The following is a 22,203-nucleotide window of genomic DNA, read 5'->3' as shown; positions in this document are numbered from 1 at the left end:
TTTTTTCCTCCTCAGTATATTCTCGATGAGAAGGAATCTGAAATCAAGACAGAACTGTGGATGAAGGAGAATGCAGAGTACTTGCGGGAACAGAAGGGTGAGTGACACGGGTGCACAGGCAGACATGTCATGTGGAATGGCAGCATCTAGCATACATCACTCATGTTCTGCTGTCATCTTTCTGTGTTTTCAGAGAAAGAGGAGAGAATCGCTAAAGAAAAAGAGCTTGGCATTTATAAGGAGCAGAAGGTAACACTTTCCTCCTGTGTAATCATTTGTTACCTCTTTATGACAAGATCTTCTAGTTTGTGCACTGGTTATGATTTCATGATACTTCATATCAAAGCAAAGTGCATTAAAGGTTAGTTCACCCAAACCTAATAGTTTGCTTGGTGGAGGATGTTAAAAAATGTAATTGCCACTTTATGTATCCATAATGCTGGGATAGAAGGTATAAAGCAATGTAACACAACCAGCAAAAAAAGACACTCCAACATAGGTGTATTGCGTTAAAAAAAAAAAAACAGCATTGGCTTAGGTTAAAATAAAACACAACAAATATAATTTAATCTATTTTTTGTAATGCATTTAATAACTTGCTTTTCACTTTTTTACTACATATATCCTCCTCGTACAAACTTAATTATAAATAGTATACGGTATATATACTTTTTTTTTTTTTTTTTTTTTCAATCTATATGTATACAGTATAGGTCTATACACACACACTTCTGCACCCTCCTGACATTATGGTAGTGGAATGCATCCACTGGGTGACTGTAGGAAAATAATCTGGTGATGTTCTATTGACAGTGAAGCAGCCTTAGCATTTTGGTGAGTAACTTTTCTGTGTTTCTGCTGCCCTCTAAGGATGTCTACGGTGTTGAAATGACAGCAACTTCTTTAATAAATTTATAATTTGATTACAAGGTTTTTTTTTTTGTTTTTTTTGTTTTTATTTATTTCTGTGTAGAGTTCATTGTTGATAACAAAGTCGCCTATGCTAATACCACAGCAGTTCTGAGCAGACTGGTACACCGCTTGGTAGGATAATAAACAGGAAAGTGTAGACCATTATCACTTCATTCTGGCAGCACGGATGTCTGTATTGGTTAAAGCCCAACTCTAGGATAGAAGTAAAACTGTCCCAAATCATAAAAAAAATTAAAAAAAAATAAAAATCCTAAAACTTTACCTGTGTATTACTTGCCTTTACCATGACCTACCACCAAAAATATTTTCCTATGCCTGATGTGCATGTGAATACCACATATGTATGCATTATTTGATGTGTGTACCTCAGAAACAGCATCACACTTTATTTTTTATCCTACCTAAAACAGACACTAAAGCTGGCCATAGGTGGATTGAAGCATGTGGCTGTCCCTGTTCAACAGAAGTCAATCTTTAGACCAACTTCTATTGAACTAGATTGTTGGATAATTAATCTTTGTTGACCAGAGGCTGTAGCCTCTGATCAGTGTATTCCTAGAGCAGAGAGTCCTGCTTGTGTGGATGGTGAAATTTTATATATATATATATATATAATTTTATTTTATGTATTTTTTTTTTATTAGCCCTCTGGCTGAAAAAAAATAAAAGTAAATCTATGGCCAGCTTAACAGTTTATATTGGCACTCACATTGACACTAAATCTGAATCTGGTATAACTGAATGCATATCAAAGGAAGCATTGAACATGTTTGAGGGTGGAAAGACTATCCTGGATACCATAAAATAACAGGGGGTTCAGTGTCAAGCGTAGGCCCAGCACTTCTGCTAACTTAGCCGTCACCTGGCCCCAATAGTCACAAACCAGGAGACAACTCCATACCATATGGTAAAATGTTCCAATGTCACACTGACATTTATTACAAATACGGGCGTGGGTTGGGTTTGCGATGCAATGTCTGGGAAGCGTAATATTCACTATGGAGAAATTTCAGTTGAACAAATTGGTCTCTGGCTGAGATCAGAAGTTTAGTGTATTGTGTTATGGACAGGTGGATATATTGCTGATATTTTCTGATCTATTGAATGTAGAGGGTGCTATAATGATTATATGCAACAAGTTTTTAATTTTTGTGAAATAAAAGATTGGCATTAACTTAAATGTAAATTGCCTCATGTTGTGCCTACAAAGTCCACCTTCTTTTTGAGAAGTTAGGTTTCTATTTCTCTTCCCTTTTTTGTGCAAATTTGGATGTTGGCAAGGTGGAGGTCCTTTTTTATGCTGGTATATTGCTCTTCCACTTATGGAATAAAACTGAGTTTTTGAAGTTATGGAAGCTCACGGGAAAGGGCCTAGACAGAGGAAAAAGGTTTTAAGAGGCCCTGTGTTCTCAAAAAGGATTTTTGGAGAAGAGGTGGGTGTGGACATTGAGCTCTGACAGTGTGTCTGACTTGGAGGTATCAGAATAGGAAGTCAATTTTCCTCGTTTAGCCTACATTCACACCTACAGTGGGGCAAAAAAGTATTTAGTCAGCCACCAATTGTGCAAGTTCTCCCACTTAAAAAGATGAGAGAGGCCTGTAATTGTCATCATAGGTATACCCCAACTTTAAGAGACCAAATGTGGAAACAAATCCAGATAATCACATTGTCTGAGTTTTGAAAGAATTTATTTGCAAATTATAGTGGAAAATAAGTATTTGGTCACCTATAAACAAGTAAGATTTCTGGCTCTCACAGACCTGTATCTTCTTCTTTAAGAGGCTCCTCTGTCCTCCACTCATTACCTGTATTAATGGCACCTGTTTGAACTTGTTATCAGTATAAAAGACACCTGTCCACAACCTCAAACAGTCACACTCCAAACTCCACTATGGTGAAGACCAAAGAGCTGTCGAAGGACACCAGAAACAAAATTGTAGACTTGCACCAGGCTGGGAAGACTGAATCTGCAATAGGCAAGCAGTTTTGTGTGAAGAAATCAACTGTGGGAGCAATAATTAGAACATGTAAGACATACAAGACCACTGATAATCTCCCTCGATCTGGGACTCCACGCAAGATCTCACCCCGTGGGGTCAAAATGATCACAAGAACGGTGAGCAAAAATCCCAGAACCACATGGAGGGGATCTAGTGAATGACCTGCAGAGAGCTGGGACCAACGTAACAAAGGCTACCATCAGTAACACACTATGCCGCCAGGGACTCAGATCCTGCAGTGCCAGACGTGTCCCCCTGCTTAAGCCAGTACATGTCCGGGCCCGTCTGAGGTTTGCTAGAGAGCATTTGGATGATCCAGAAGAGGATTGGGAGAATGTCATATGGTCAGGTCAAACCAAAGTAGAACTGTTTGGTAGAAACACAACTCGTCGTGTTTGGAGGAGAGAAAATGCTGAGTTGTAACCAAAGAACACCATACCTACTGTGAAGCATGGGGGTTGCAACATGCTTTGGGGCTGTTTCTCTGCAAAGGGAACAGGACGACTGATCCGTGTACATGAAAGAATGAATGGGGCCATGTATCGTGAGATTTTGAGTGCAAACCTCCTCCCATCAGCAAGGGCATTGAAGATGAAACATGGCTGGGTCTTTCAGCATGACAATGATCCCAAACCCCCCCCCCGCTGGGCAACGAAGGAGTGGCTTTGTAAGAAGCATTTCAAGGTCCTGGAGTGGCCTAGCCAATCTCCAGATCTCAACCCCATAGAAAACCTTTGGAGGGAGTTGAAAGTCCGTGTTGCCCAGCGACGGCCCCAAAACATCACTGCTCTAGAGGAGATCTGCATGGAGGAATGGGCCAACATACCAGCAACAGTGTGTGACAACCTTTGAAGACTTACAGAAAACGTTTGACCTCTGTCATTGCCAACAAAGGATATATAACAAAGTATTGAGATGAACTTTTGATATTGACAAAATACTTATTTTTCACCATAATTTGCAAATAAATTCTTTCCAAATCAGACAATGTGATTATCTGGATTTGTTTCCACATTTTGTCTCTCATAGTTGAGGTATACCTATGACAATTACAGGCCTCTCTCATCTTTTTAAGTGGGAGAACTTGCACAATTGATGGCTGGCTAAATACTTTTTTGCCCCACTGTATATTTGTGCCCAATAGCATGTAAATGTGAGAAAATCAGTGGGGGTCCTGGCATCCTGAACCGATTACATGCAGGTAATCGTCACAAAGCGATTACCTGGGAGTGGCTTCAATTAATACAGGCACCAGCGGCCTCCCATTACTATCCATGGGGCTGCCTCCCATTGCTAATAGTCAAGACCTCCCACTGGAAAAAAAAAAGCAAAAAAAAGCGAATGGGGTTGCCGCTAATAATTATAGAACGCATGGAAAACTTTTAATATTTATAAACGGCATGTGGCCAATCCTTCTCCTCACTACTTCATAGCGTGAATAGATGCAGGCACACCCTGGTCTTTCTCTGATTATCAACAGTCATGTAGCAGAACCGTAGACCAATGTTTTTGGTTTTTGATCAGTTAATTTGCATACTAGAAGCTCTCCGAGGTTTAGGAAAAATTTGTTATTAGGCTTTGCCTGGAGATCTGAACAGATCTCCCATTATATGCTGTATTAAAAAAAAAAACGTGTGTTTTATTTAGAGGCTGGAGTATGTCAAATAAGGATCTGCATTTGTTTGGTTTTGATTTTTGCTTCTTTATTTGCAGTTCATTTCCCAGTGTCCTGCAATGTTAGCAGTCATAAAGTCGGTCGCTAATAAAAAACAATATTGTTTTGTTGTTGTATCTTGTTCCGCAACTTCAAAGTCATGTGCATTCTAGGGGTCTCCTTTCTTGCAGAATGCTCAGTTCCTGCTCTGAGCTTTGAAAAGCGGGATCTGGAATTTCTGACCTAAAGGACACAGAGACTTCAAAGGCAGAGGAGGCCAGGATGTACAGAAAAGAGAAAATGGAAGCTGATAGAGTGATGGATTCAAGGACCGTAAACACAGACTCTTATTTTGTTGTGCTCTAACTGTAGGAACAGCTCGAACCAGCTGCTTCTTCTTATTCTGCCAATCACATTAGTTTTAAAACCTTGTAAAACATCCAAAGCTTTAAAAACAAGGCATGTTATAAAAATGTGTAGAAATAAAAAATATGTATCTCTGCGCTGTGGTGGGGCGGCAACTGACACAGATAAGTAATATACCAAACCTATAAATAATCTTAAGAAAATGTATGTAGCGCCAAAAGTAAATGAAAAGTGATGAGATGAGACCACTGTGTTAGAAATGGACAGCACATTGAACTAAAGTCCAAAAAAAGTGTTAAAGTGAAAAAAAAAAAATATATATATATATATATATATGTATATATATGTTCAATCTTGTAGATGGAAATCAACACTAAAAAAACAATGTAGTGAAAAATATAGATTTAGACGCGCAGTCCCATGATAGGATCAGCAATATAAACTTATTGGTGAAAACACAATAATTCGGTGCAAAGATGTGCACAAAAATTTGGTGGTGACTTGAAAAGTGAAGAGGTGATCCAGTACAGCGCTCCAGAATCATCCACCACACCCCTGTGAAATGGACACTCACCGGAAAAGCTGGCTGCCATTACAGCCTCAAACACGAACTCAGTGTAGATCCGCTATCTGTTGTGGGGAAGGCTGTTCAGCAACTCGCACCATCCAGATGTAGCTGTAGTAGATAAAGCTCACCTGTAGCCAAATGAAGTCTCCATATTGTAGTATTTATTAAAACTGTATGTTAAAAGCCAAAATAAAATGAACCCTAAAAACATATGACAATGGGTGCCACTGCCGACCGCGTATCGGACAGTGGCCAGGCGTCAGCACTAGTGTCCGCTCCCCAAAGCTTTCTGTTCAATAGGAGGTTATCAAGGGGTCCTGAGGACATTATTTAAATGTGCTGTCCATTTATAATACAGTATACTCATCTCATTACTGTTCATTTATTTTTGTCGCTTCACACTTTTTCTTAAGATTATAAAAATGTGTAAGCATTGCTTTTTAGGACTAGGCTTGTTATAGATAGACAGATAGCTCCCCAAAACTCCAATTTTCAATGGTCTAACCTGAGAGGGAGACGTGGTGCTTGCCTGGTTAACCCCATTCTTCCCTCTTCCTGCTGAGAACCTTGTAACAGGGCTTTTTCAACAATTTTTACTTTTGCTTGACCGCAGCGGAGAGATAAATTAGGTCTCCTGCCCTGCCAGACAGGCTGAGCTGTGATACAGAGCTGTGTAAACCTCAAAACTGGATGGACAGAAGTACAAACCATTTGACAGTTAAAAAAAGCTCCCATGTACGGTATGTATTTTACCTCTGTTTAACGTTTGGCCTTCAGTTCAGTTTTAAGGTAGATATCTCTGCACCCAGTTTATCAGCTATGTCTTCTGTATTAGGAGAAGTGAGACCACAGGGAATGCTTGGGAGTGTTCAAAGTGAGAAACCATAGCATAGAGATCTTGTTGGATGATTCAGCTACTCCGCATCTACTGAAATGACTGTCCTTTTAAATAAAATCCTCAGAGACACTGGGAACGTTTAGACTTTTATGTGTAGTCAAATGAAGGAAAACATCAAATAAGCTCAATAGCTGTAGCAAAATGGCTCCTGCACAACTAGACCACCCTTGATGGGCACCTAACATTAGCTCAAACCATAGAGATGCAGAAAGGAGCACCAGACCAAAACCAGATGAGAGCGTCCAATATAATTTTAATTGTTGGTTAAAAAAAAAAAAGGCTGAAATAGTTATTCTGCCACTTTGCACCTTTGTAGTTTTAGGTTGTGTTATGTGGTTTTAATTATCCAGCATGACATTTTTTAATCTATGTGATCTATATGTTATTAATGTGACATTTTCAGCTGCACTTGATGTTTTTGTGATAGTTTATAAAATTTGCCATTTCTCTAGAAACAAATTGAAAGGTACAGTGGCAGCAAAGAATCAGCATCAGATCAATACAACATTTCTGCTTTGTCTGATCTGAAAATGGCAGACACTTCGAGCCATGCAGAAGCGTTCTCACTACTGATTTAATCAATTGACTTTCCTGAGCTGTGACCCATATTCCTTCTTCAATGTACAATAACAACAGACTGCACACCTGTGACATCCCCCCCCCATAAATTGAAGAAGAAGAAAAGGACAAAGTATAGATATGTCACTGTACTAAATGACTCACAAAATTAAATATACGTATGCATGACCAATACTGCAAAATATATTGCAATAATTAATTACCTACTGAAATCTGACGAAGACCTAATTATGCACATAAGCGCTCCATCCTCATGAGGAGCAGTCTGGAGCGGTACTATCACACATTTACTTGACTCTGTAGAGATATAAAGTAACTTATAAGAGGTCTGGTAGCTCCTAAATCTCTAGGACCTGGTATATAATTAACCACTTCAGCCCCGGAATGATTTACCCCCTTCCTGACCAGAGCACTTTTTGCGATACGGCACTGCATCGCTTTAACTGACAATTGCGCGTTCATGTGATTTGCACCCAAACAAAATTGACGTCCTTTTTTTCCCACAAATAGAGCTTTCTTTTGGTGGTATTTGATCACCTCTGTGGTTTTTATTTTTTGCGCTATAAACAAAAAAAAGACAATTTAAAAAATATATATATTTTTTACTTTTTGCTATAATAAATATCCCCAAAAAATATATAAAAAACAAATTTTTTTCTCAGTTTAGGCCGATATGTATTCTTCTACATATTTCTGGTAAAAAATCGCAATAAGCGTATGTTGATTGGTTTGCGCGAAAGTTATAACGTCTACAAAGTAGGGGATAGATTTATGGCATTCTTATTATTCATGGTGGCGATCTGCGATTTTTATCATGACTGCGACATTATGGTGGACACAGTGGACACTTTTGACATTATTTTGGGACCATTGTCATTTATACAACGATCAGTGCTATAAAAATGCCCTGATTACTGTGTAAATGACACTGGCAGGGAAGGGGTTAAACACTAGGGGGCAATCAAGGGTTAAAGTGTGTCCTAGGGAGTGATTCTAACTGTAGGGGGGATTGTCTCACTAGAAGATGACAGAGATCACTGCTGCCGATGACAGGGAGCAGTAGATCTCTGTCATGTTGCTAGGCAGAACAGGGAAATGCCTTGTTGTTCATAGGCATCTCCCTGTTCTGTCGCTCTGTGACACGATCGCGGGGCCCCAGCGGACATAGAGTCCACGGGACTCACGGGCACGCTCATGGAGTACGCGGCTGGCACACGCAAGCCCCGCCCATGACACGCGCCCACTATGCCGTGATTTAAAGGGGACGTACGCCGATACACCCATTTGCCCAGCCGTGCCATTGTGCCGAAATATATCATCCGCGCTAGGTCAAGTAAAAAAGAAAAAGTGAGCAGCCACTAAGCCAACTGTGATACCAGCTGTGAACAATCAATAAAAATAAGAAGCAGCGCTAAATCCTGAGTGCAATCATGAATAATCATATGGTAAATGATGTGGCATGAAAACAATTAAACATGCAGTAAATAAAATATGAGCAAAATATAACATAAAAAATGTAAAAAAATCTATCATATGAACGTGATATAATGAAATAGGTGCAAAATCCAGTTGTCCGGCTTGAAATACCCTGTTGACAAGAAATTGGAGTCATTATGAAAGGCTTTCTTTTCTTTGGCCAGTTCAGCTATTCACCCAGCTGTTGCAGCAATTGGTATCTGCCAGTCCTTAAAGGATCAGGTCAAACGGCCTCATAGGCCTAACCAGGAGGATGATCTGCCTGAAAGTAAGACAGATATTTCTCGAGTGCTGTGTTTTGCTATTGATGGCTTAAAGGATTCAATAGAGCAGGTTTCTCATTTGACTCTCTCATCTGTACATATGGGATTTCCGGAGGGAAGAGTTCTCTACTTCCTGTGAAGAAAAGCACCAGCCGTCCCTTGTTTAAAACCTCAGGGACTGCTTCCTCCAATGTCTCAGCATCAGGGTGGTTCTGCCGCCAATAGGGCACTAGTGCCAGGTGCAAGCCACAGGGCCAGAAGAAGCCCTGGGTCCAAGATTCTTCTAAACCCAGCGCCAAGCCCTCCTTTTGAGGGGATGCCCCCACTCCATCGAGTGGGGGGAAGGCTGCTGCACTTTGCGGACATTTGGAGAATAATAATTCAGGACGAGTGGGTCACCTTAGTTATAACTCGCGATTACAAGCTGAAATTGCGGGGGTTTCCCCCTCAGAGGTTTTTAAGATCCAGCGTTCCCTCGGATCCTCCAAAAAGGAAGTTATTGCTTCAGGCACTACATCATCTAGTGCATCAAGGAGTGATTGTAGAGGTTCCGGTATCTGAAAGGGGCACAGGGTTTTATTCAAACCAGTTTATGGTTCAGAAACCAAACGGGGACACAAGGCCCATTTTGGACCTAAGATCCCTGAACAAGTATCTACTGATGCAGCCCTTTCGGATGACATCTGTCCGCTTAGTAGTAGCCTCACTCCAGAGGGGAAACTTTCAGCCTCATCAGAGGTTCCTACGTTTTTCAGTAGAGGAACGTCATTTTGTTTGTGGCTCTACCCTTCGGGCTGGCTACAGCTTCCCGGGTGTTCATAAGGGTCCTAGTGCTCGGGTATCTGGACGATCTCCTACTCAGAGATCACTCATTATAGGTCTCTAGAACAGAGCATAATATGCACAGTGCGGTATTTGAAAAGCTTAAGCTGGATCATAAATACTGAAAAATCAGCCTTGAAACCAGCTCAAAGTCTAAAGTATTTAGGTCTGATCCTAGATATGGTTCAAGCAAGAGTATTCTTGCCACTTGTAAGGATCTGTGCCCTGAAGGTTCAGGTGCGTCAAATAAGGGGCACCAGACAACCCTCCATTCGCCTCTGTATGAGTCTTCTAGAGAGGATGGTATCCTCCTTCGAGGCAGTGCCCTATGCCCATTTCCATTCCAGACCTTTACAACAAGACGTCTTGTTGGCCTGGATCAGAAGAGGAAAAGCCCTGGATTATCCTATGTGCCTATCTCCTCGGGCACGCTTAAGCCTAAACTGGTGGTTGCAGGATCAGAACCTGCGAAAAGGAAAATCCTTTCTCCCAGTAACTTGGAGAGTACCGACTACAGATGCCAGTCTCTCAGGCTGGGGAGCCACCCTAGAAGGGCTCACAGCTCAATGGTCAGGGTAAGAACCGATCCTGCCCATCAACGTCCTGGCATTACGGGCAGTATGTCTGGCCCTATGGTCCTGGACGGTGGAACTTCAGGACTGCCCTCTCAGGGTTCAGTCCGACAGTGCCACTGCAGTGGCCTATATAAACAACCAAGGCGGTACCAGGAGTCGTTCAGCTGTGAAAGGAGGTGAACCACATACTAGCCTGGGCAGAGGAAAATGTGCCGATTATATCGGCAGTTCTGGGAGTAGACAACTGGAAGGCAGATTATCTCAGTCGCCAACAGATCTGCCCAGGGGAATGGCCCCTACACCCAGGGGATGTCCAGTGAGTTGGGGGATGGCCAGTGGTCGACCTATTGGCATCCAGGTTCAACAACAAACCACAGCAATTTGTGTCCCGAACAAGGGATCCTCTGGCAATTGGAGCAGATGCTCCGATAGTTCCATGGAGATAGTACTCCCTGGTTTATGCTTTCCCTCTGATCCCTCTCCTTCCACATTTATTGCGCAGGATTCAGAAAGAGGGGGTTCCAGTCATTCTGGTGGCTCCAGCTTGGCCCAGAGGGCCCTGGTTCCCGGAGATTGTGAGACTGACAATAGACGGGCAATGGACGCTTCCACATCGCCCCAATCTACTGTCCTAAGGTCCTATATTCCACCCCAATTTAAAGTCTCTAAATTTGACAGCATGGCTATTGAAGCTAGGGTGTTAAAGGACCATGGCATATGGGGATCAGTAGTGTCTACCCTAGTGAATGCTAGAAAAGCTGTCACTAGGAAAATTTATCATAAGGTCTGGAAGATTTATATTGTGAAGCCAGAAAATGGCATCCTCAGAAATACTTAATTGGGAGAATTTTCTCTTTTCTACAGTCAGCTATGGAAATCAAATTGGCTTTGAGTACAATCATCAGAGGTCAAGTTTCGGCCCTTTCAGTATTCTTCCAAAGGCCTTTAGCCTCCTGTTCACTGATCCAAACCTTTATGCAGGGGGCAACTCGTTTGCTTCCCCCCATTAGGTCGCCTTTGTGTCCTTGGGACTTGAACTTGGTGCTGTCTGTGTTACAGAAACAACCATTTGAACCTATCAAGGAAATTCTATTAGACTTGCTGTCACGCAAGCTAGCCTTCCTGATGGCCATCACCTCGGCTAGAAGGGTGTCGGAGTTGGCGGCCCTTTTCGTGCAGGGAACCATACTTGATTCTTCACCACAACAGAGTCGTGCTACGACCTGTTCCATCCTTTTTGCCAAAAGTGGTGTCGGCCTTTCATTTAAATCAGGACATTATTTTGCCACCTTTTTCTCTCAGCCTCGGCCAAAAAGAGACAACTACATTCATTGGACATTGTCCGGGCAGTCAAGGTTTATTTGTCTAGATCTGAGGCGATCCGAGGATCAGACTCCTTTTTTGTTTTACCAAAAGGACCCAAGAAGGGGCAGGCAGCTTTCAAGGCTTCCATTGCCAATTTGGTCCGTTGATCATTCAGGCCTACGGTCTGAAACATAAAGCTCCTCCTTTTAGGGTGAGAGCTCATTTTACCAGGGGTGTAGGAACCTACTGGGCTTTTCGCCATCAGGTATCTGTGGCTCAGATTTGTAAGGCTGCTACCTGGTCTTCAGTGCATACTTTTTTATTTTATCAAGTGGATGTTCGAGCAGCTGAGGATTCGGCTTTCGGCCACAGTGTATTGCAGGCTGCCGTATAAGTTCTGATGGCTATTTGGCAGGGCGTCTCCCTCCCCTCAAGGCTATTGCTCTGGGACATCCCAGTAGGTAATGAATATTAGCCTGACTCTGTGTCCCATGATGTATGAAAAAGAAAATAGGATTTTTCCATCATACTTACCTGTAAAATCCTTTTACACAGAGATTCCTCCCCTCTTTTTTGAGGATTCAGTGCTTGTTACAAAACTGAAGTGCTTCCTGTGTGGGAGGGGTTATATAGGGGATCACTTCCTTTCTGAAGACCTTTGGTCTACCAGTGTCCATTATTGTTTTTTGTTCACCAAACACTGGATATTCTTATTAAGCTTGATATCATATACTTGATGTACTTTTTGAAACTGTTAAATCGATGGGTTTACTCCCACTCTTCACAATTTCAATTTTGTAAGTTTTTGGACTTTCTTTAATTAGATGATCAGCAATAACCGCTCTCAAAAACTATTTCCTTTTAGGATTAATAAATTATCATATACAATAAATATACACACTACCTGTGCTTGGAAGCATCGTTTTCTTATTATCGCCATCATAATTTGAAATATTTGTAAAGAGTATACTGCTGCTTAAGAGCCAAATAAAAAGCACAGCACAAATGTCTGTCTACATGTATCCTTATACATGATCCAGTCATGGTACAATGAACCTGCTGCTGGCATCAGGTAATGAATGCCATGTATTCCTGTCCAAAAATTTCCCACAGTGATACAATAGGGAGTGTCTCAGATTAGGCACCATCCATTGTTGAGGATGGCTGTTGATGATCTTCTGCGACTTCCATACTTTCTCTGTTTCATGTGCTTTAGTTTTAAGCACTGCTGTTGACTACCAGTCTTGTAAAGATTTTCTCCTAAATGTGTTCTATTTTCCACACTCTAATACTTTCTATGGAACATATATTTTTATCTGTTTATATCCTCTAGGCTTAAAATCTAATATTTATTAAAGATTACTTAAAGTTCAAAGATATTACATTATAGCCATGTTCTTTTGATCATATCATGATGGGAATTTTACAGCTCTAAGGTTCATGTATAAGAGATCACTGTAAACACAGCATGTTCAAATAAAAACCAGCCTAGCAGCAAAGTTTGTCACCGGAAATTATGAGTTTTTTGGGAGCTGCGCAGGAGAAGAGATTACCTGACATGAAATGATGGCTTTATATCACTAGGTATAGTTTCCTTGGATATTAGTGCATGTGCGTATGCACATAATATTTGTTATATGTAATACGATTGAAGACTGTCAAACTGCAGACATGCTACAGACTACAGGATTGGAAATATGGTGCAGGGGACATTGCATGAGGCTGGGCGTACACATCCTGATTTCAGGCCGATTCCTGATTTCAGTGGTCCTGTAATTGACTGAATTGGAGCGAAAATTATCGGCCTAACAGTGACTTCACCTTATCAGATGAAGTTGCTGTTCTGCAGTGTCACTGCATTCAGACCGTAGATGCCAAAGCCCAATAGCCCCTATAATAGGCGTCAGAAAAGATTTTGCCATCCATTGTTAAAGGCGAATGGGGAGTTGATTGAACTTCTCTTGTTCAATTTACGGACTGAACAGGAGAAAAATGAGTCATGAATGGCAAGCTTAAGTCTGCTAGAGATCCTTGCTATTACAGCACTTTCGCAACTCCGTGCTCCCAATACTGGGGTCTGCAAAAAGACACACTGCAACTACCAGTGAGCCCCATGTGGCCTTTGGGACAATGCTTAGGCACCATGTCTGTTTTGCCTTATGTTTGTGTCGTACTGCAGCCTGCTGACTAGGCTCTTTGGGGTCTTGTATTGATTTTAAGGGAAACCCCTCACCAATTAAAAAAAAATCCCCCTCCCCCAAAATCCATACCAGACCCTTCTCCAAGCATGCAGCCCCACAGGTCAGGAAAGGGGTGGGACACGCGAGCGCCCCCCTCCTGTACCCTTCCAGGCCACATGCCCTCAACATGGGGGGGTGTGTTTTAGGGGGTGAAACCCCAAAGCATCTTGCCACCCCAAAGCACCTTGTCCCCATGTTGTGGTTGGAGGGGTCTGCAGGCAGGGAGCTTATCGGTATCTGGAAGCCCCCTTTAACAAGGGGGCCCTCAGATCCCGGCCCCCTCCCTATGTGAAGGAGTATGGGGTGCATTGTACCCCTACTCATTCATCAAAAAAAAGTGTCAATATTAGACAGGAGGCAGTTTTTGACAATTCCTTTATTGAAAAATAAAAAACAATGTCCCCCGATGTAGATCCATTGTCAACCACAACGCCCGCCCGGAAAAAAAAAAACACTACGCCCGCAACGAAAGCTAACCACCAAATGCCTGCTATGCCATTTGACAGTTCTTAAATAGGTAAGAGGCGGGGCCACCTAGTGGCACCATCCCCCTCGTCAGTGACCGAACATCCTGCGGAGCACCACGCAAATTTGGGTGTTCGATGAGCAGGCAATGTTCGGGCCGAACTTTTGCTTGGCTCAAACTGCTCGCCCAACTCTACTAATAAGCTACACCCATATAAATGTAATATAGACGTGATCAAAATAGATAGGATAGAGATGTGGGTATTTATGGATAGCATGAGCAAGAAACTACAAGTCACAATTGTCTATGAAAACAGCACTAACAACTTCACAGAAGCTCAGAGATTTAAATATTTACTTTCCCATTTACGTCTTTCAGGACAGCACCATAGAGAGAGAGACCCTGGCTCCTCCCCTTCTGAGGAAACACCGCCTTCAACTTTTAGCTTTAAACCTCACCGCTCCCCCCGGCCCCTCAGTTCAGGTGTTTCCTCCGGTGGGGAGACATCGCAAGGGACCAGGGCTAAACAGCCAGGGAGGCTGAAGCTAATTGCAGGCTGAGCAGAGGGGGGTGATCGGGCGCGCTCTCTCTCTGTCTCTCTCCTGCTCACTTTCTTATAAAGACTGCAGTCTAAGAGGCTAGTGTGGCTGGGTACCTTTTAGAAGGCTGCACATCACGTTCCTCCAGCTTCTCTTAGTGAAGCAGCAAGCCGGAGGGGTCCGTTTTCTTTTTGCCTAGCAGTGGCATAGGCGGAGGCACAGGAGACCGCCCTGCACTAGCAGCCAGCGTGGGAGCTCTGAGCGCTGGGTCGGAGGGCGGGTGACGTCATTTCCGGCGGAGGTCAGTGATTCCGTCTGACCCGTGACTTCCGGTTCCGGTCGCGGTGTTGAAAACGGACCGCGCGTTCGGCTGGTGCTGCCTCTGACCTGCTGTGGGGACAGCATACAGGGGTTTGGAACACCACTACGCTCTAAGGAGATGTCGGAAGCAGAGGCTTCAAGAACCGCTCCAGGAGAATCCTGCACCAGCCACTCCAAGGTAAGAGGAACCCTGGGGTGGTGTTCCCTTACCGCTTCCTGTAAGCTCCACAGGTGTAGATCTCCCCTTGGTGGTGAGGGGGGGAAGGGGTTGTGACTGGGTCCCTGGTGGTGGTCGGTCCCGGGAAGTGCACCCCTGGTGGCCCTCCGTGGTAGTGCTGGTGGATAAGTTTGCTGATTGCTCCCTCTCTTTAACTTATTTTACAGGGCAAAGCTACAGAGAAAAGCAAGTCGCCCCACAGTACCAAGAGAAAATGCCCCTCATGCAGAATCACGATGGGGGAATCTTGGTCTAAGCCCCTCTGAAGGGAATGTATAGAGGGGTTAGTAAGGGAGCAGTCTTCAGATTTAGCAGCTTCCGTTAAGGAGCTTTCTAATACTGTGCAGACTTTTAAGGCACTTTTTTCCAGTCTTCAGTTGCCACAGCCGCAGGTTGTTTCCCCACCAGCACAGCAGAGTGTACCTCAGTCCTTAATGGATGCTCCCTCGGGAAGTGGAGAGAATCCAGGAGGGGCCAGACTCGAGGTGGAGGAAGAGCCTGATAGCGGGTCTTCTGATCCCCAGGGGGAATCAGAGGGAGAGGAGGTGGAAGGGGAATCCACAAGATCCTCTCGCTACAAACTTTCCCTGGAAGAGGTGGAGGAGCTCCTAGGAGCTATTCATACCACCCTAGGAATCCAGGAGGAAAGGAAGAAGCTATCGCTCCATGACCAGATGAACAAGGGACTAGGGGAACATAAAAGGAAGGTGTTCCCGGTCCATGAGGTCTTGGTCGACGCCATCAAAAAAGAGTGGCAAGATCCTGAAAGGAAACCTTTCCTTTCAAGAGCACTTAATCGTAGGTTCCCTTTGCAGAAGAGGAGACGCTGGTATGGAACAAATCCCCTAAGCTAGACGCAGCCTTTTCGCAGGTCTCCAGGCACACTGACTTGGCCTTTGAGGACATGGGGGCACTCCCAGATCCCATGGATAAGAGGATAGATTCCCTCTTGAAAAAATCCTGGGACTCCTCCCTTGGGAACCTTAAACCCGCCATGGCGTCCACAGATGGAGTACTGGCTGACGCAAATTAAAGCACACATAGAGGCAGGAACGCCTAAGGAAGTAATCCTGTTGTCTTTTCCCATGCTTCTTAAAGGAATAGCTTATCTGGCAGATGCTTCAGCTGAATCGGTGCGCATGTCCGCAAGATCAGCCGCATTGTCCAATTCGGCAAGAAGAGCCTTATGGCTTAAAACGTGGCAGGGAGATACCGCATCCAAGGTTAAACTTTGCGGCATTCCTCTCACGGGGGACTTGCTTTTCGGACCAGGTCTGGAAGCCGTGTTGGATCGAACAGCTGACAGAAAAAAGGCATTTCCTTTTAAAAGGAAACCGGCAGAGACTAAAAGGAAGTCTCGGCCCTGGAAGAAATTGGACCCCCCAAAATCTGATCAACAGAAAAAGGGGTGGGGACAAAAAGGGAAAGGGCGTGGGGGGGCTATTTTTCGACCTCCTGAAACAGCCCAGAAAGACTAAGTGACAGAATAACGGTGGGAGGAAGACTGGGGGCCTTCCTTCCACAGTGGGAGATAATCACCTCCAACCATTTTATTTTGGAAGTCATAAGAAGAGGGTACAGGTTAGAGTTTGCAGAACCTCCACCATGCAGAATCCTGGTAACCACTCTACCGAAATGTGCAGAGAGGTCAGCGGCTCTCCTTTCCTCCCTCCAGGAGTTGGAGGAACAGGAGGTAGTAGTTCGAGTTCCAGAAGGGGAGACGGGCAGAGGCTTTTACTCCCACATTTTTGTGGTGCGCAAACCCTTGGGGAAGTTCAGGCTCATCCTGAACCTGAAACCTCTGAACGTCTCGCTCACCTACAGGAGGTTCCGTATGGACTCGATCTATTCAGTAAAAACACTCCTTCCTCCAAACTGCTTCATGGCATCGATAGACTTGAGGGATGCCTACCTGCACATTCCCGTTGCAGATCAGTGTCAGAAGTTCCTCAGGCTGGCAGTAAATACCAGAGAAGGGACGGTTCATTGGCAGTTCAGGGCCCTTCCCTTCGGGCTATCCTCTTCCCCCCGCATCTTCACCAAAGTCATGGTAGAAGTCTTGGCTTTCCTACGGGTCAAGGGCATCTCAGTGATCGCATATTTAGACGATCTACTACTTTTTGCCTCTTCCCCGGAACAACTGTCGCAGGACCTGCAGTTTACAAGGAATATTCTAGAGGGTCTAGGTTGGCTCTTAAATCTGGAAAAGTCCAATTTGAATCCATCGCAAAAGGTAATCTTATTAGGTTACCTGTTGGATTCAACAAAACAGAAAGTCTTCCTGCCAAGGGAGAAGATCCTGAAGGTAGACAAAGCAATGTTGTCACTCCAGGGCAGCCAGCAAATATCAGTAAGAAAGGCTATGTCAGCCTTGGGGTTATTGACGGCTGCACTTCCAGCAGTTCAATGGGCAGGGTTACACTTTCGCCCTTTACAACTCTTCATCCTGAATATTTGGGACCACAGTCAGGGGTCTTTGGACTCCCTGATAACTATACCAGGCCAGGTCAAGAGATCCCTATGGTGGTGGCGAAGAGAGGCCAATCTCTCACAGGGTTTGGACTGGGTTCTGCCGGTGTCCAGATGCGTCACGACCGATGCGAGTGGCATGGGTTGGGGGGCGCATATGGAGGACCGGGTGGCTCAAGGCGTCTGGCGGAGGGAGGACGCAAGAAGATCCTCCAACTGGAAGGAACTGAGGGCAGTAGCCTTGGCGCTCAGAGCTTTTCAAAAGGAACTGCAGGGACAGCATGTGAGAGTCCGGTCGGACAACTCTTCAGCTGTAGCCTACATAAACAGGCAGGGGGGTACCAAAAGCAGACCCTTGTGGACCCTGGTAGAAAGCATTCTCAGATGGGCCGAAGTGAACGTCCTATCCCTCTCGGCAGTGCATCTGAAGGGGGAGCAAAATCTGGTGGCAGATTTCCTCAGCAGGAAACGGCTGAAAGAAGGCAACTGGGTTCTGAACCAGGGGGTTTTCGAGGCAGTATCCCAGAAATGGGGAAGGCCATGCATAGACCTCTTTGCCTCGAGAGAAAACAGGAAGGTGCATCTTTTCTTCTCCCTAAACAGGTGGGATGGAGCCCTAGGGGTAGACGCACTGGCTCAGAGTTGGGCTTTCGACAGGTGTTATGCCTTCCCCCCACCTGTACTGATCCCGGCCGTCCTAAGAAAATTCCAGCTGGAAAACACGACCCTCATTCTTATTGCGCCACATTGGCCCAGGAGGCCTTGGTTCTCCATCCTGAGAAGTCTGGCAGCGGAACCCCCCTGGCTTTTGCCAGTTCAGGAGAATCTCCTTTCCCAGGGGCCAATCTGTTGTCCCCAGGTGGAGAGATGGAGCCTCGCGGCTTGGCTACTGAGGAGGAATTGCTAAAGAGCAGGGGTTTCTCAGATAGCTTAGTGAAGACCCTCCTAAATTGCAGGAAAAAAGAAACCCAGGCTATCTACCAAAAAAAATAGCTGGTGCACAGAAACTTCCTTTGATGTTCACAGTACAATAGCGGTCTTAGAGTTCCTGCAAGCAGGGGCGGACAAGGGGTTAGCCCTTGGCACCCTGAAGGGACAGGTTTCCGCTTTGAGTGTGTTTCTGGATAAACAACTAGCCTCCGATCCTTGGATCATTAGATTTTTTAAAGCATTGAGTAGGCAGAGACCTTTGAGGGTCTCCCCCTTCCCGATTTGGGATCTTTCTTTGGTCTTACAAGCGCTTACAGGGGAACCCTTTGAGCCATTGGAGACGTGTACGCTAAAATGGATTAGCCTCAAAACGGTGTTTTTGGTGGCAATCACTACGGCAAGAAGAGTGAGTGAACTCGAGGCCCTCTCCATTAGGGCACCTTTTTTTCAGATATTTCCGGACCGAGTAGTTTTTAAAACCGACCCGGCCTTTTTGCCTAAGGTGGCCTCGGTTTTTCATAGAGGCCAGGAAATTGTTTTGCCCACCTTTTGTGTGAATCCTGTGAGGGAACAGGAACATAGGTTTCATAAACTAGATGTAAGAAGGTGTGTCCTGCAGTACTTGGAGGATACAAAACCATTTAGAAAATCTGATTCCTTTTTTGTGTTATTTTCAGGAACCAGGAAGGGAGGCAGAGCCTCTAGGCGCACCATAGCTAGGTGGTTAAGGTTAGTCATCAGCCAGGCTTATATAATTAGCGGGATGGAAGCCCTCAGGGGTATCAGGGCACACTCCACTAGGGCAGTGGCGACCTCTCAGGCCGAGTGGGCTGGTGCGTCTCCGGAACAGATCTGTAGAGCGGCAACGTGGTCCAGATTCGACACGTTCGTGAAACACTACAGATTAGACCTTCTGTCAGCAAAAGACCAGGCTTTTGGGCGTAAGGTTCTGCAGGCAGTAGTCCCACCCTAAGGTAAGGTGCTCGCTCATCCTCTCTATGGTGCTGTCCTGAAAGACGTAAATGGGAAAATCGGAGTTACTTACCGGTAACGTCCTTTTCCAGGAGTCTTTCAGGACAGCACAGTTACCCACCCTACTTTAGGGACATTCGTGAAGAGTTCATCGCAGAAGAACGTCAGGTAAGATCAGAGTTATTATGACGTGTCCTTGTGTCTCCCCAGCTAACCGGAGGTCCTCTTGAAGAACTGAGGGGCCGGGGGGAGCGGTGAGGTTTAAAGCTAAAAGTTGAAGGCGGTGTTTCCTCAGAAGGGGAGGAGCCAGGGTCTCTCTCTCTATGGTGCTGTCCTGAAAGACTCCTGGAAAAGGACGTTACCGGTAAGTAACTCCGATTTTTCTGCTTATGTTTCCATACGGTAACATCATTTGAGATATTTCACAATATATCAACAAAGTGTGCAGTAAGCCTTTATACTTAATCCCTTGATATTTTATAGTAGAGATGATTAGGGTGCTATAGTGACTGTAAAGCACCTTTCCTCTCACTCCAGTGTGAAAGCCCGAGTGCACACTGGAGCGATGCGCTGGCAGGACGCTAAAAAAGTCATGCAAGCTGCATCTTTGAGGCGCTGTAGGAGAGATGTATACACTGCCCCTGCCCATTAAATTCAATGCTTTGCAGGCGCTTTTAAAAGTGCCCCACTAGCGGCCAAAAAGCGGCGCTAAAAATAGCGGCACTTTACCGCTGACGCCCACCCCCCCTTCCACCCCCCACTGTGAAAGTGTATAGAAAAGGCATTTCACCACTGAGGCCATCTATCCATAAAATCGTTCAACTTCTTTTGAAGTCTTTTGAAGTGTGTTCACTGCAATGGATTGCCAACCTCCTGCCTATTAGCCAGGAAAGTAGTATTTGTAAGTGTATGTAAACACAATCAGTAAAATCTCATATAATCTGTAATATGGTAATTCTAAAAATAATTTTCAATATTTTTACAGTGCTGTGCAAAAATTTTAGACAGGTGTGAAAAAATGCTGAATGTTTTCAGACATGAAAGGGTTAATAGTTTTTTTTCAATGAACAAAATGGAAAGTAAATGAACAGAAAAGAAATCCAAATCAAATCAATATTTTGTGTGACCACCTTTTGCCTTCAAAACGGCATCAATTGTTCTAGGTACACTTAATCACAGTTTTTGAAGGATCCCGGCAGGTAGGTATTTCCAAACATCTTGGGAATTAACCACAGTTCTTCTGTGGATGTAGGCTGTCTCTTTATGTAATCCCAAACAGACTCGATGTTGAGATCAGGGCTCTATGGGGGCCAACCCATCACTTCCAAGACTTCGTGTTCTACTTTATACTGAAGATAGTTCTTAATATAGTTCTTAATCATCATTATTTCAGGCACTTACAGTGCCTTGAAAAAGTATTTATACCCCTTGAAATTTTCCACATTTTGTCATGTTACAACCAAAAATGTAAATGTATTTTATTTGGATTTTATGTGATAGACCAACACAAAGTGGCACATAATTGTGAAGTGGAAGGAAATTGATAAATGGTTTTCAATTTTTTTTTACAAATAAATATGTGAAAAGTGTGGTGTGCATTTGTATTCAGCCCCCTTTAGTCTGATACCCCTAACTAAAATCTAGTGTAACTAATTGCCTTCAGAAGTCACCTAAATAGTAAAAGGAGTCCGCCTGTGTGTAATTTAATCTCAGTATAAATAAAGCTGATCTGTGAAGCCCTCAGAGGTTTGTTAGAGAATCTTCGTGAACAAACCACATCATGAAGACCAAGGAACAGACCAGACAGGTCAGAGTTAAAGTTGTGGAGAAGTTTAAAGCTGGGTTAGGTTATAAAAAAATATCCCAAGCTTTGAACATTTCACAGAGATGGAAAGAGTATGGCACAACTACAAACCTACCAAGACATGGCCGTCCACCTAAACTGAAAGGCCAGGCAAGGAGAGCATTAATCGGAGAAGCAGCCAAGAGGCCCATGGTAACTCTGGAGGAGCTGCAGAGATCCACAGCTCAGGTGGGAGAATCTGTCCACAGGACAACTATTAGTTGTGCACTCCACAAATCTGGCCTTTATGGAAGCGTGGCAAGAAGAAAGCCATTGTTGAAAGAAATCCATAAGAAGTCCAGTTTGCACTTTGCAAAAAGCCATGTGGGGGACACAACAAACGTGGAAGAAAGTGCTGTGGTCAAATGAGACCAAAATTGAACTTTTTGGCCTCAAGGCAAAATGCTATGTGTGGTGGAAAACTAACACTGCACATCTCCCTGAACACACCATCCCCAAAGTGAAACATGGTAGTGGCAGCATCATGTTGTGGGGATACTTTTCTTCAGCAGGGACAAGGAAGGTGGTCAGAGTTGATGGGAATATGGATAGAGCCAAATACAGGGCAATCTTAGAAGAAAACCTGTTAGTCTCCAAAAGACTTGATACTGGGGTGGAGGTTCACCTTCCAGCAGGACTAAACATATAGCTAGAGCTACAATGGAGTGATTTGGGATCAAAGCATATTCTTGTGTTAAAATGGCCCAAAGACCTAAATCCAATTGAGAATCTGTGGCAAGACTTGAAAATTGCTGTTTACAGACAC

General features: G+C 44.2%; 1 protein-coding gene across 1 annotated transcript in view; it reads left to right on the top strand.

The window, feature by feature from the left end:
* BRF1 (BRF1 general transcription factor IIIB subunit) overlaps positions 1-22,203 on the top strand; it is a 643,919-nt gene that overhangs the window by 468,466 nt on the left and 153,250 nt on the right. The window contains exons 13-14 of the mRNA XM_073610050.1: positions 16-97; positions 194-249. Coding sequence (XP_073466151.1) covers positions 16-97; positions 194-249 — 138 coding nt within the window. The remainder of the gene's footprint in view (positions 1-15; positions 98-193; positions 250-22,203) is intronic.

Source organism: Aquarana catesbeiana, linkage group LG13 (genome assembly GCF_042186555.1).
Source record: "Aquarana catesbeiana isolate 2022-GZ linkage group LG13, ASM4218655v1, whole genome shotgun sequence".
In the NCBI taxonomy this organism is placed as follows: Eukaryota; Metazoa; Chordata; class Amphibia; order Anura; family Ranidae; genus Aquarana; species Aquarana catesbeiana.
The sequence above is the reverse complement of the archived record's forward strand: the minus strand, read 5'-3'. Positions and strand labels throughout refer to the sequence as shown.